Source organism: Canis lupus, chromosome 20, assembly GCF_003254725.2.
Source record: "Canis lupus dingo isolate Sandy chromosome 20, ASM325472v2, whole genome shotgun sequence".
Taxonomy (NCBI): Eukaryota; Metazoa; Chordata; class Mammalia; order Carnivora; family Canidae; genus Canis; species Canis lupus.
This window is the reverse complement of record NC_064262.1, coordinates 56,310,255-56,324,079: the sequence shown is the minus strand read 5'-3', so window position 1 is coordinate 56,324,079 and position 13,825 is coordinate 56,310,255. Positions and strand designations below refer to the sequence as shown.

The following is a 13,825-nucleotide window of genomic DNA, read 5'->3' as shown; positions in this document are numbered from 1 at the left end:
ATTATCAGGTGGGGGGGCTGGTTACCTGTCTGGCTCTGTGGGTAGGGGACACAACTCGACCTCAGTGTTGTGAGTTTGAGCCCCACGCTGGGCATGGAACCTCCTTAAAAATAATTTTATTTACTTTTATTTTAAAAAATTTTTAATATATTTTTTCTCCTTAAAAATAAGATAAAATTACCAGGTGATTTGGGAGCTAGAGAGTTTTCTTCTTATCTTACTCGATTTTATTTTTGTGTCATCTGACTTTTGAAAGTTATTCAGGGTTTGGAGGATCATCCACAGTTTTGAAAAATATCTGGATTTCTGGGGCTTGGGACCAGGGAGTTACTTGCTTCGTTTTATTCTGTGATCGTTGGACTTATAAAGCGTGGACAGTTTATTTTATTTTATTTTTTTTAAGATTTTATTTATTTATTCATGAGAGACAGAGAGAGAGACAGAGAGAGAGAGGCAGAGACACAGGCAGAGGGAGAAGCAGGCTCCATGCAGGGAGCCCGATGTGGGACTCGATCCCGGGTCTCCAGGATCACGCCCTGGGCTGGAGGCAGGCGCCAAACCGCTGAGCCACCCAGGGATCCCCTAAAACCTGTTTTAGATTCACAGAATTAGTGCAAAGATAGTGCAGAGGGGCCGTCGTATACACCACATACAATTCGTCTGATGCTGTAAATGATCTGGAGTTTCAGGTTTAGGTTTTATATTTATTCATGAGAGACACAGAGAGGCAGAGACACAGGCAGAGGGAGAAGCAGACTCCTCATGGGGGGCCTGATGGGGGACTCGATCCCGGGACCCCAGGGTCACAACCTGACCGAAAGGCAGATGCTCAACCGCTGAGCCAGCCAGGCGCCCCAGGTTTGGGGACTTTTCAAGGGTTTCCGGTTGGCTGGGATTTGGGGATTATCCAGGGTCTGGCATTGAGGGTTTATCTCAGTTTTGGGGGTGTGGGAGGGACTGTCTGAATTGTGTGAATTATGTAGGGCCTGAGGATCCCGAGAGGTTCAGGGTCCCCAGGTGTGGGATTAGGCAGGCGAGGATCCCCTCCCTGCCGTCTCCACGTGCCCCTGCTTCCCCGGTCCCCCCACCAGCTGCAGATGCCAGATGTGGGCTCCGGTCCCGCGCCCCTCCCCCGGGGGGTCCGCCTCCTCTCCTTGGGGGCTTTATGTCTTTCTCTCCCCCACCTGCAGGTCCCGAAGGCTGTAACCTGTTTATCTACCACCTCCCCCAGGAGTTTGGAGACACGGAGCTGACGCAGATGTTCCTGCCGTTCGGCAATATCATCTCATCCAAGGTGTTTATGGATCGGGCCACCAACCAGAGCAAATGTTTTGGTGAGTACCTGCTCCGGGCACCCCGTCCTGTCCCGCTGGCCAGCCCCGTCCCCGACTCCGCCTGCCGAGGAACAGGGGCGCGGGCGGGCGTGGTCCAAAAGAATCCCCATTTATAAACGAGAAAGAGCACTTAGTAGGCGCCTGCTGTGTGCGCCAGCCAGTGCTGGGTGCTGGTACACAGCAGTGAAGGGAGCCAACGAAATCCCTGCCCTCCGGAGCTCAGGGCCCCGCTGTGCTGGCCAGCGGGGTTTGTCCACGGCGGAGATGTTCTGCATCTCTGCCGTCCGAGCCATCAGCCGCCGCTGGCCGCCCGGCGCCTGAAGCGTGGCACCCCACCCACAGAACCCAAGCTGTGGTTTTAACGAATCCAAATCTCAATAAGCACCTGTGGCCAGCGACTACGGAGTGGGAAAGCCCAGGTTTACGGGCAGCAGATGGAAATACACAAAGGAGGACGTAGGCCAGGGGGCTGGAGGTGGCGTGACAAATGCCATCATCATCTACTCCTAAAGACGTAGAAGCTGGCACACAGGAGGCAGTGTTTCGGCTCAGCCCCAAATGGTGAGATTTCCCAGCCACAGGATGTCGGGGGTATGGCGTTCCAGGCAGAGGGAGCAGCACATGCAAAGGCCCTGGGGCATGACCTGTCTGGCAGGTTGGAGGGCCAGCCAGGGGCCCCAAGTGGGTGGCTGGAGCAGAGTGAGAGAGGGAGGAGGGGAGGGGAGGGAGGGGACAGGGCAGGTCCTGCAGGGGCTCGGGGGGCTCCAAGTTCACACAGCAGCAAGAGGCAAATGTAGTTTTTTTTTTTTAGATTTTTTTTTTTTATTTACTCACGAGAGACACAAAGAGATGCAGAGACACAGGCCGAGGGAGAAGCAGGCTCCCTGCAGGGAGCCCAAGGCGGGACTCGATCCCAGGACCCTGGGGTCACGACCTGAGCCGAAGGCAGACGCTCCATCGTCCCCAAAACATAGATTAGAGCCAGTCTGTGTGACTCTAAAGTCTGGACTCTTAATCCCACCCTGTCTTACTCAAAAGGCCAACTGTTGCCTATCTAGTAGGCACCTCCTGTATACGTTCAGTATCCCCATGAAGTAGAATTGTGCCTATTTACTGAGGGACGAGGGAGAGGCTCAGGATGGCCACACAGCACAGCTGAGGCCACCCAGTAGGGGTGCTCGTCCAGTGCCCAGGCCCCTCCTCAGCGTCCTGCTTGCGGGAGGAAGCAGGAAATGTGTGCCATGGGGAGTCCTGTGCCTTCTCAGTCTCAGTATATTGGGGCGGGCGGGGCAGGTGTTAGGGACATGACAGATACGAAGACGTCACTCCCTCGCTGGCTCCACGTTCCCTCATGGCTCCCCGTGGGCCTCCGCTCACCCCTGTCCCCACCGCCTCTCTGCCTGGCCCCCCACCCGGCCTCTTGAACAGAGCTCAGGGACCCCCGCCTCAAATGCCTGTGCATGCGGTCCCTCGGTCCAGAGGGCCCCTGGCCGCTGTGGCCCCACACCGTCCCGGGAAGCCTGTGAGGGGCAGGAGTGGGGCGGGTGGCCTGGGGTGGCAGGTGGAGGGAGCTGGGGCTGCTGGACACTGCAGGGGTGGCAGCCTGGGATGTTTCTCATGGCCTTGGGGGACATGGGGGGAGAGGGGGTGGAGAGACAGAGATGGAGAGACGAACGGCAGAGGACAAGAAGAGTAGAAGGTGCACAGGACACTCAGAGTCCGATGCACAGTCAAGATCCCAGAAGGATAGCGGCCTCAGAGGGGCAGGGGGTTAGCACCCAGGGCCCTGAAGGAGGCGGGCATCCAGGATGGGGAGGGAGGAAGGGAGAATGTGACCCTCCCAGGACCCCCAGGCCTCCCCTGCACCCTCTGCAGTGGGGGAAGCCGCAGCAGAGCAGACCCCAGGTAAGGAGCAAGCACCCCGTCCCCAGAGGCATGCAAGTCCAGAGGGTGTCAGAACCAGCCCCGGGCTGCCATGTGTGCTCTGGTGCCCCCTCCCACCTCGCCGGGCCCATCTGCCCCTGCGAGCGCACACCCCCCGCCCCCAGGACCCCGCGAGCCGGGAAGCCGGGGCTGCAGCACTGGAGCAGAGGACGCCCACGTTGCCCACCATCGCGGGTCCGCCCCGGTCTCCGCAGGCTTCGTGAGCTTTGACAACCCGGCCAGCGCGCAGACCGCCATCCAGGCCATGAACGGCTTTCAGATCGGCATGAAGAGGCTCAAAGTGCAGCTGAAGCGGCCCAAAGACCCGGGACACCCCTACTGACCGCGCCCACAGCCGCCCGGAGGCTGCGGGCCTGGCCCAGGTGAGCCGCCAGGCGGCCCCACCCACACCCACCCACCCCCTCCCCGTCTTGGCCAAACACCCCCTCATTCTCCAAACCCTCCCCAGCCCCCCGGGGGATGCTGCTGGAGACCACGAGGAGCCCCCAGTTGGGTCGGTGGGGACACAGTCACCCCCATCCCCCCTTTGGCCGGGGCTGGGACAGAGGGTGGAATTGGGGTCCGGGGGTGGTTGGGGGATCCTTCCAGAAGAAGGCTTTGAGGGATGAATAGGAGTTCACCCGAGAGGCCAGGTTTGGTCTGGGGTGGGGCAGGCCGTGGGGAGGGGCTTGTGTCCTGTCCTAGGAATCGGGCAGCGGGGCCCCCGTCCATAGCCCCTCATTTGGTGTAATCGTGCTCAGAGGACTGGTGAGAAAGTGGAACGTTTGCCCTGCTCACCAGCGTGCCCCCCCAAAGATACCCCCAAACAGATCCCCCAGAGTGTATTTTGCCCTCAGAGAGAACACCTTTATCAACAACCAAACACCTTCCTTGGGGAACGAACAGAGAGCCTAAGGGGCCAGTGGGGAAACGTAACTGGCCGCAGGCCTCGGTGAGCCTCATCTGTGCAGTGGGTTCGTGAAAGTCGCCTCCCGAGAGGCAGCAGGGAGCATCCGCTTGGGGATGCCGCGTTTTCCCAGCCGAGCCCAGGACCCGCCACCTGGAAGGCTCTTGATCATTTGTTTCGATTCTCTTTTTTTCCACCGCGAGCGCCGTCATCATCAAAGCGCCGCGCCTGGGGTCTGGCGCGAAGTAGGTGCTCAGTTAGGGGCTGCGCGTGCTTTTCAGACCCCGGCGAACCAGCACCCACAGATCCGAGGGTATTCAGTCACGGGATCAGGCACCCAAGAGACGCCCCATGCTCCTGAACACTCTGGGACCGCACATCCTTGCTGAGCACCTACTATGCGCTGGGCTCGGTTTCCAGCGCTCGGGGTCACAGCTGTGAATGACCAGAAGCGGGGTTGGGGTTGGGGGAGGGCTGCCTCTGCGGAGCTTCAGTGCCCGGGAGCGGGGGAGGGGACACGAGAAGAACCCCAACTCTTGCCCCACACCCCCCGACACCCCCACCCTGGGTTTGCAGGAGGAAATGGGCTCCGAGACCCAAAGTCCCCTCCAAGGCGGTTTGTTGGCCTCCGAATCTGAAAATGGACTCTCTCTCTCTGACAAGATAGGGGCCCCCCGGGTTCCCAGAACCCAGCCTGGCCAGGGCAGTGGGGCGGGTTGGGGGCACTGCCGTAGGCCTGCGTGCCCCCCATCACTGCGCCCTAACGCCCCTCCCTTCTCCGCCAGGTGAGGGGGCCTCCCCACCCCAGGAGGGCTTCCCGCTTCCAACCGATCCCGGACTTTCCCGTAAATTACAACCGAGTTTGGACACCAGCCCTCCCTCTCCTGTCCCACCTGCCCTTGCCCCCCACCCCCTAATGTGAACGGGCAGGGGGGTGTCGTGGTCCACCCCAGCGCTGGAGGGGGAGGCGGGCTCCTGAGTCGGGGGCCGAGGGTTTCACCGCCCCCTCCTTGGTGGCTTCCCCCAAACGAAATCTCAACGTTTCCTATATATATATATGCATATATATATAGAGCTATAGACAGTATATATATTTTTTGAGTGTAGATCATGGGACCAAACTTTTCCGACTTCCTTCCGTCCAAGAGAAGGTGACCCTGGCCCGGTCACTCAGCAGGGACATAAGAAGGGCTGAGGATGACCGGGCAGCCCAGTGTCTCCCCATCTCCCGCTGTCATGTCAGACCAGGGCACCGAAAAGCACTGGGAATCATCAGCCAACGCGATATACCTCCAGGACTTTGGGCCCCTGCCGTCGACGGTTCTCGCAGGCCTCCCGGCTCAGCCAGCTCAAGTGTCCCTGGTCTTAGCAGCAGCTCCCGGAACCCCCAACCCCTCCCGCGCCCCAGGGCCCTGCCTTCCCCGACGATGTAGGCACAAGAGAGACCCCGCCCCGGCCTCCCCCCCATCATAGCCTTACTCATGTGACCAATAGCCCTTAGCTTTCCGTCAGGGGCAGACAGGGTCGGGGGAGCCCCCCCCAACCCCTCGTGCCCCCTCCCAAGGGCAGGCAGCCACCCTCCCTGCCTTCGGATCACCAGCCTGGAGTTCACGATCTCATGACCAAGATTGCCAAGCGCGTTGGACGAGCCCAACCTGCACAGCACCCCTTTACCAGAGATACCTCTACAAATGATTTTTTTTTTCTTAATTTTGGTCTTTCTGAGCAGATACAAAGAAGAAAAGAGAAAAAAAATGGGGAAAAAATCAGACGACAGTGGATTTTTGTTTCCTAGTTGGGGCGGGGAGGGAGGTCTTGCGGGGCATCTCTGTATAGCTACTCAAACCGTGAAAACCCACCTTGAAGCACAGAGTCAAGTTCGTGGACGTCATTGGGGCCTCTTGCCAAGTGAGGCGCCAGAGAACTTAATAAGCTCAAGAAAAGAAAAAAAAAATTTGTAAAGAAAAAAAAAAAAACAGCATTCCCTTTTGTTTCTACCAAAATGTGTTGACTGACCCAGAAAAAAAAAAAAAAAAAACACATAGCAAAAAAAAAAAAAAAAAGGAAAAGAAAAAAAAAATCTTATGACCAACTTGTTTCGATATTCCAGAGTTTGATAATTGTTCCGAGACACTCTAGCGTGCCTGTGTCCCGTGCGTCTGCGTGTGCAAGCACGTGCCCAGGGGCCCCGAGGGGGCCTCATCCGCGTCCCCGGCACCTGCCAAGCCCCCGCCGGGCCTGCTTGGGAGTGCGTGCTGGCGTGCAGTGGCGTGTGTCCTTCTGGTCCATGTTTACTGGCTGTAAATACCATTTTTATACTCCACATCGAAGACCTACGTGATTTGTACGATGTACTTTATTTCTGCTACGAGTAATTTCATGAAGTTTCAACTTGCAAACCGACTTTTGGAGACAAACCGCCACACACACACACACACACACACACACACACACCTCTACACATACACACAAACACACACAGAAAAGGAAGACAAGAAAGGGACTTCGAGGGAACTTTGGGTTGGCGTGGTTTGGATTTCTGGCTGGAGAGGTCCTTGTCACTGTGGCGTGTTCAGGTGAGAAGCTGCGAGCATCATCTTAATGTCCAAACGCCTCTCTTTGGTCTGGAGAAACTGAAAGTTTATTTAATAAAAGTTTTACTTGCTAAAGGACTGGGTCCTCTCTTATTTGCCCTCTCTCGTCGATGAAAGGCCCAGCGTCGCAGAACATCCCCGTGACCGGGCTTCTGGCTGACGCGTGCGGAAGTTGCCCAGATGGGACCGTTTCTTCTGCAGAAGAGCAGGTGGCTGTGCCGGTGCAGCCACACGCGTCCACAATGCAGACGCCGGCCGTGCGCCCGCCCCCGTGCTGGCCGCCGTGACTGGGGGGCTCCAACGTGCGTCTCCTCTAAATCGAGGTCAAATTCACGTAACGTAAAATTCTCCATTTTTGCCACTTTAAAGTGTACGATCCAGTGGCATTAGGTAGGTTCACAAGGTTGTGCCTAATTCCAGGACATTCTTACCCATGAAAGCAGCCCCGTCCCCATGAACACTCACCCCTTGTCCCCCTCGAGCCCCCTCCCTGTCCGTGGATGAGCCTGTCCTGCATGTGTCACACACGTGGACTCACACCCCACGGGGCCTCCTGTGTCTGGTTCCCTCCCTGAGCGTTGGGGGCTCGGGGTCCGACCCCGGGGTGACGTGTGGGCGCCTCACTCCTGTCCGCGGCTGAGGGACGTGCACTTGGGAGCACGGACCACGTTTTGTGCATTCGTTCATCCGTCTGCGGACACTTTGGGTGTCACCTCCTTTCGGCCGTTGCACGCGGTGCCACTCTAGATATTCGGGTGTGTGTGTGTGAACACCTGCCTGGGTTCCTGGGTGCGGGGAGTGGGGCCGCGGGGCCGCTGGGCGGGGTGCCGTGAGCTCTTGGAGGGGCACCCACCTGGTGACCGGAGACAGAGATGCGCCGTCAGACCTGAAACAGCTGAGGACTCAGCAGCGTCTCAAAGAGGTGAGGCCCAGAGGAGGTGACCCTGGGGAGGTGACAGGGCTGTGGCTGAAGGAGAACCAAAACGAAACTGCATGCTGCTCCTTGCCGTGCTCCTGGGAGGCCTAGAAGTCCCTAAAAAAAATAAAATAAATAATTGAGACCTGGGGTTAGAGACACCAGCTCGGGGCAGGGTCTGGCTGGGCAGGGGTGCAAATAGTGGGGACGGCCACAGCCACACTCATACTGACCACTCATCAGTGAGCCACTTAACACCCCGCCAGCCACTTGCCACTAGCCACGTCTTTCCATCTTATCAATGACTCATCCCATTTTCTGGTTCAGGAAACTGAGGCCCAGAGACGGCAAGCGCCTTGCTCCAGCACGTCAGACAGGGCAGGGCCAGTTAGGGAGGAGGCTGGGAAGCTGAGTCTGCCTGGCAGGGCTTTGTGGGTGGAAGGAACAGCCTGGGCAAAGGCTCAGAGGCTGAGATGTTGTGGAGGTTGCACGGTCGGCTCAGACGCAGCTCTGGCGGCAGAAGCAGCTGCGGAGGTGGCGGGGCCTCAGCTACACGGGCCCCTCGTGATTCAGCAGCTACCAGGTGCCGGGCCTTGTCCCCGCGCTCCCACGGCGCCGGTCGAGGGGGAAGATGGCAAACAAAACCCCAAAAAACCCAGAAGTGCCCATCCCGGCAAGAAAGAGTAACTGCAGAGTGTGCTAAGAGTTGTAACCACAGCGACACGAACAAATCTGGGCTATTATCTCGAGGGCAGTGAGGCGCCCCAGCAGGGCTTTTTTTTTTTTTTAAGATTTTTATTTATTTATTCATGAGAGACACAGAGAGAGAGAGGCAGAGGCAGAGACACAGGCAGAGGGAGAAGCAGGCTCCACGCAGGGAGCCCGACGCGGGACTCGATCTCAGGTCTCCAGGATCAGGCCCTGGACTGAAGGTGACGCTAAACCACTGAGCCACCCGGGCTGTCCTCCCAGGGCTTTGAGCAGGGATCCGACTGGCGAATGAGAAGGAAACGGGGGCGGGGCGGGGGGCATCCTGCTGCTGGGAAGTAACTCCATGCTCTGGATGATAACGTGGCCGGACAGTAGTTCCACCAAGCATTGATTAAGCACTTACTATTTGCCAAGCATTGTTTCAAGCCTGAGTCACACACGACAGTAGCCGCCGCTCATCACGCACGGCTATTTAAAAGTTAAACCGATTTACCGAAATTATAAATTCACTTCCTTGGCCAACCCAAGCTGCGTTTCAGGGGCTCAGCAGCTCTATGTCCATCGCCGCACAGCGTTCCCGCGGACAGCCCTGGGCCGAGCGTCTGTACGATGTCACTCACGTAACCTGCCACCACCCTGTGAGGTATGTCCTGATGACAGCCCCATTCTAGGAGTGAGTAAACTGAGGCCCAGAGACAGCAAGTGCCTGCCTGAGGCAGCCCAGCAGGAAGGCGATCCCGGCCCTCTGGCTGGCCTCTTAACCACCGTGCCAGTGCCCAGTGCCGTAGTGGCTAAAATGCAAATGTATTAGATTGTCATTTGAATTATTTATAAGACTCCAACATGGGGATCCCTGGGTGGCCCAGTGGTTTAGCGCCTGCCTTTGGCCCAGGGCGCGATCCTGGAGACCCGGGATCGAATCCCATGTCGGGCTCCCGGTGCATGGAGCCTGCTTCTCCCTCTGCCTGTGTCTCTGCCTCTCTCTCTCTCTCTCACTGTGTGCCTATCATAAATAAATTAAAAAAAAAAAGACTCCAACAGAAGCTTTTAACCATAACTAAGACCCCAACAGAAGCTTTTAACCTTAACTCAAAGTTGCCAAACGTTTGAAACGTGCATCCTCACAATACAGCAGTTCGGGCGTGTGCTTGAGACACCGAGGCCTGCTGTGATGTCGGGGTCCACCCAGTGGGAGGGGCTCAGTGAGGTCCAGGGTGTATCAGTTAGCGATCACTGCCTAACAACCACACCCCCTCCCAGCAGTGTAGGAGCTCAAAGCAACACGCATTTATTTTCTGATGGTTCCTGCGGTCAGGAATCCCGGAGCTGACTTAGCTGGGTGGTCCTGGCGCAGGGGTCTCTCCCGTCAGCACAGAGGCCAGCACATAGGAAGGCTGGACGGGGGCGAGAGGAGCCGGTCATGCTGGTGCCCTTGCAGGGCTGCTGGCGGGAGGGAGGCCTCAGCTCCTTACTGCGTCGGTCTCTCCGTGGGGCTGCTCATGACCTGGCAGCCGGCTTCCCTGTGACCCAAAGGAGGAGCGGGGGAGGGACGGAGAGAGTGGATGCTGCCTTTTATGGTCTGTGTCCAGGTCACACATCACCACCCGCACCTCGTCCATGTGGCTGTCAGAGGATACAACCCTCTCCAGGCCACGTCCTCTGATGAAAACGAGAGAGTTGCAGGGAATACCGGCAGGGAATACCGTGTGTGTACGTAAAGCATGCATTCTGTCCAGGGACGCGTGTGTGATCGCAAGGATGTTATGATCACACACGCTGGAGGTGTGTTCACCAGGATGGGGAAGGAGGTGGCTTTGGGGAGTGGGGAACGGAGGGTCTAGAGGAAGCACAGTGGAGCCTCACCTGCAATCTTTACAAGGTGGGTATATTCATTGCTTAGGAAATTAAGAATTCATCTTAAATACATCTTGTGAAGATGCAAGAATGGAAAAGGCAGGGATGGGAGGCACTTTGGAAAGAGCGCCGGCATCTCCCATGACTGCCCCACCGCCCTGTGGAGAGGCCCACGTGGCAAAGACCAGCCGTCAGTGAGGGACGGAGTCCTGCCAGCAGCCACACAAGTTTGGAAGTGGGTCTTTCCCCCATGAACCCGCCCTGGCCATGCCCTTGAATGCAGCCCACCGCAGGCCGGGAAGCAGACGAGAGAACCCAGCTGAGCACCCTCAGGCTCCCGAGCCTCGGAAACTCAGACAATGAACGGTTTAGGCCACTAAGGTCAAGACTCCCAATCTTGAAGAGAACTTCGGCACAGTTCAGATCGCCAGGATAGAACTGGACCAACTGATCCTCACAGTCATGCAGGTAACTGAATTGCAAGGGAAGCCGGGCCGGGATGCGCCAAAACCAATGGCTGGTTACTGTGCGCATACGACGTGCCTGACACGCTGGGCTCGGGCTCGGTTCCCTAAATCTGCCCGGTGCCGCCGCCTGCGGGTTTTATCTACTTCCCTATTCCCGGGGCCTGGCTCGGAGCAGCTATTTGCTGAGCGTCCTAAAAGCATAGTCCTGAAGTCTGGAGGCCTTGCGCCCAGGGTTGGAATCGCAGTCATGACACTTGTCAGAACGGTGGCCTATCCCTCGGCTCAGACCTCTCAGTGTCCCCTCTCTGCAGAGTAGGCTCACCGGGCACCCCGTTTTGAGGGTTCTTGTGGGAACGAACGCGTTAAAATATTTAGAAAGCACGAAGGAGTGAGCGGGCTACACAAGCGGCCAAAATAAATCAATCCCTTTTCCAACTTTCCAAAGACTTCCTCCCAGGACACCAGCAGGGGGCAGCAGAGACCAGTATTGGCGTCACCATTTTGAAAGGCCGCGAGCATTTATTGAGCACCCGCTGTGTGCCACGCACTGCTCTGGAGGCTGCGGGAGGTGGCAAGGGGAACTGTGGGTTCTCTGCGGGGACACTAAAGGAATACCCTGTCCAAATGTCTCAGCCTGTGCCTTAAGGCCGGTGGGGTCAGCCCCGTCCCCTGCGCGGCTGCCAGGCCTTGGCTCTCCTTCCCACTCCGGATGCTGTGATGCTCGGCTGGGACGCAGGCACACGTAACTCCTGAGCAGAGGGGACAGCACTGACCGCGGTGGAGGGGAAGGGGTCAACCGGGCCCCAGTGGCGGAGCAGGGGACGCCAGCGGCGTGCGTGGTGGTCAAACCGAGGGTAAGGTGGGGCGCCCGCCCCCCCCCCCCCCCCCCCCGCCCCAGGATGCGGACTGCATGCTCACCTCTGAGTTCTCAGGACCTGCTGGGTAGAGTCGCGGTCGGCCCGCCCTGGGGCAGCCTCTTTCTCTCTCCAAACCTCAGTTTCCTCATCTGTAAAATGGGACTCGCGACAGCATGCCCCGTCCAGGACTGCGGAGCTCTCATCAGGGAGATTAATTAATGCACGTAAGTTGCGACAGCCGGCGTCATTTTAATGCAGTCCGATGAGGCAAAACAGAACCTGCTCCCAAGTCGGAGCAGTGAACCCTCAGACATCACTCCTAGTGGGTTCGGGCGTCGGCAGCATCTATCGAGCACCTGCTGTGTGCACCCCGGCAGGTCCCACCAGACCGGAAAGCCCAAAGCTCCCAGAGGGCGCGTGCAGCACGGCGCCCCGCCCCCGGCCCCGCCTTCTCCCCGCCCCCTCTCTGTCCCGAGCCTATCAGAGTGCGGCGGGGGTGGGGACTATCTACATATTCATGAGGCCATCAGCCAATCCCCGGCCGGGACTCGGGCGGGTCTTTAGAGCCGTGAGTGAAGCCTTAGGTGACCCTTAAAGGTACAGTACCGGCCTGCAGCGAAGGGAGCCTGGCACCTCCCGGCCCGCCTTTGGAGGTGCGTCCAGCCGTGGAGGTCTGTCCAGACCCCGCAGGTTGGGGGGCGCCCAGCAGAGAAGCCGGCTCAGGCCAACGGCGCCGGAGCAGGGTGTAGGTAGGCCTCGAGCGCCCGCTCCCCAGCGAGCCCGGGTTCGCCGCAGGCAGCTTAGCTTCAGCACCGGGGGGCGCGGACAGGGCCAGGGGCGCGCCGGCGGGGGGCCGCGTGGACCGGCCGGGGGCAGGATCCGGAAAGGAGCCCAGGCAGCCAGCCAGCCCAGCAGGGGCCGGGGCCTGCCCTTGTCCGCCTGTCCACCCCCCACCAAAGCCTCCAATGAGCCAAGAATCCACCTGACACCCTCCCCCAGAGGCTGTCCCTCCGGACCCCAAGACCTGCCTGGACCCCCCCCAACCCAGTCCACCAAAGGGCACCCGTGAGCACCCGAGTCGGTGCGGCCCTCCTCTGCCCACAGCCCTCCAGGACTCCCACCTTCCTGGGGGGAAGAGCCCCAAACCTCCCCGAGGCCTCCCAAGACCCTGCAGGACCTACTCCCATCCCCTCCCATCCTCACTCACTCTGTTCCAGCCACACGGCCTCTTCGTTGTTCCTCCAACACTCCAGGCAGGTCTTGCCCCAGGACCTTTGAATAGGCCCTGTCCTCTACCTGGAACCCTCTTCCTCCAGCTTCTCACCCGCAAATTATTCTCACTTTCTTTCCACACACAGGGGTAGCCTTGGGGGAGTGGAGGTGGGAGATGTTAGCAGAGGGCTGACTAAAGCGGTTACAGTCTCTGGAGACCTGGTGACAATGCTGGTCTTTATTCAAAAAATATATTTATTCATATATATATAAATATTTTTATATATATAAAATAACCTAATGTTCACCCCCCACCCCGGCATACTGTGAGCTGCCCGATGGCAGGATTGGGGTCTGCCTTGGTCTTGTTATGTTCCCCAGGGCTCAGTACAGGACCTAGCATACAGCAGGTGCTTAATAAAAGTCTGATGAATCAACAAATAAGTGTCTCATGCCCAGAGCCCTAGCTAGGAGGCATCTGACATCGCACCGTCTCTCGCAACAAAGCTGCAAAGAAAAACGTCACTGGACCCATTTCACAGATGGGGAAATTAAGACCCAAGGAAGGAAAGTGGTTGGCCCGAGCAAACCCAGGCAGACACGAAAGAGGCTTCTGGTGGTCGTGAAAGGTCTCATTCCTCAGAAGGCGGCATGGGGGGCAACGGTGGAGCCACACGGTTGCAGAGGATGGAATCACCTGGCAACCCAATGGCAAGATAGCGTGCGGCCCAGTCGGGGAACGGGTCCGGAGCGGAAAGTCCAACCCGTGCAGACAAGAGCACTGTGGTCAAGGGATCACGCCATCCCCCAAGTGACGGCAGCACCTGCCACTTGCTCTAACCAATAGCGTATGGCAAGGGCGATGGTGTCAACTCCCATGGTTGGGTTACTTTTCTCCCTCTTGTGTTTTTTTCTTCAATTTATGCATGTAACGTAAAATATGTGTAATACTGTGCACGTAACGTAAACTCTATCATTTGAACCATTTTCAGGCACACAGCGTAATGGCACCAAGCGCATTCATACAATCTATAACATACGCCTTTGACG

General features: G+C 57.9%; 1 protein-coding gene and 1 long non-coding RNA gene across 21 annotated transcripts in view; one reads left to right on the top strand and one right to left on the bottom strand.

The window, feature by feature from the left end:
* The window catches only part of CELF5 (CUGBP Elav-like family member 5), a 48,287-nt gene extending 41,454 nt beyond the window's left edge, over positions 1 to 6,833 (top strand). For 12 of the 20 annotated variants that reach the window (XM_049097764.1, XM_049097765.1, XM_025456913.3 and 9 more), the window contains 3 exons: positions 1,191 to 1,334; positions 3,383 to 3,640; positions 4,446 to 6,833. In XM_049097764.1, coding sequence (XP_048953721.1) covers positions 1,191 to 1,334; positions 3,383 to 3,600 — 362 coding nt within the window. In that variant the 3' untranslated portion in view covers positions 3,601 to 3,640; positions 4,446 to 6,833. Of the gene's footprint in view, positions 1 to 1,190; positions 1,335 to 3,382; positions 3,641 to 4,445 lie in introns of those variants that run through there. The other 8 variants (XM_049097780.1, XM_049097767.1, XM_049097769.1 and 5 more) reach the window with 5 other exon arrangements.
* On the bottom strand, positions 6,503 to 12,001 carry LOC112666264 (uncharacterized). The gene is made up of 2 exons (XR_003140794.3): positions 11,625 to 12,001; positions 6,503 to 7,791 (listed from the first exon to the last, which is right to left on the bottom strand). It is a non-coding gene; the product is annotated as an uncharacterized LOC112666264 (long non-coding RNA).
* Positions 12,002 to 13,825: the final 1,824 nt, after the last annotated feature.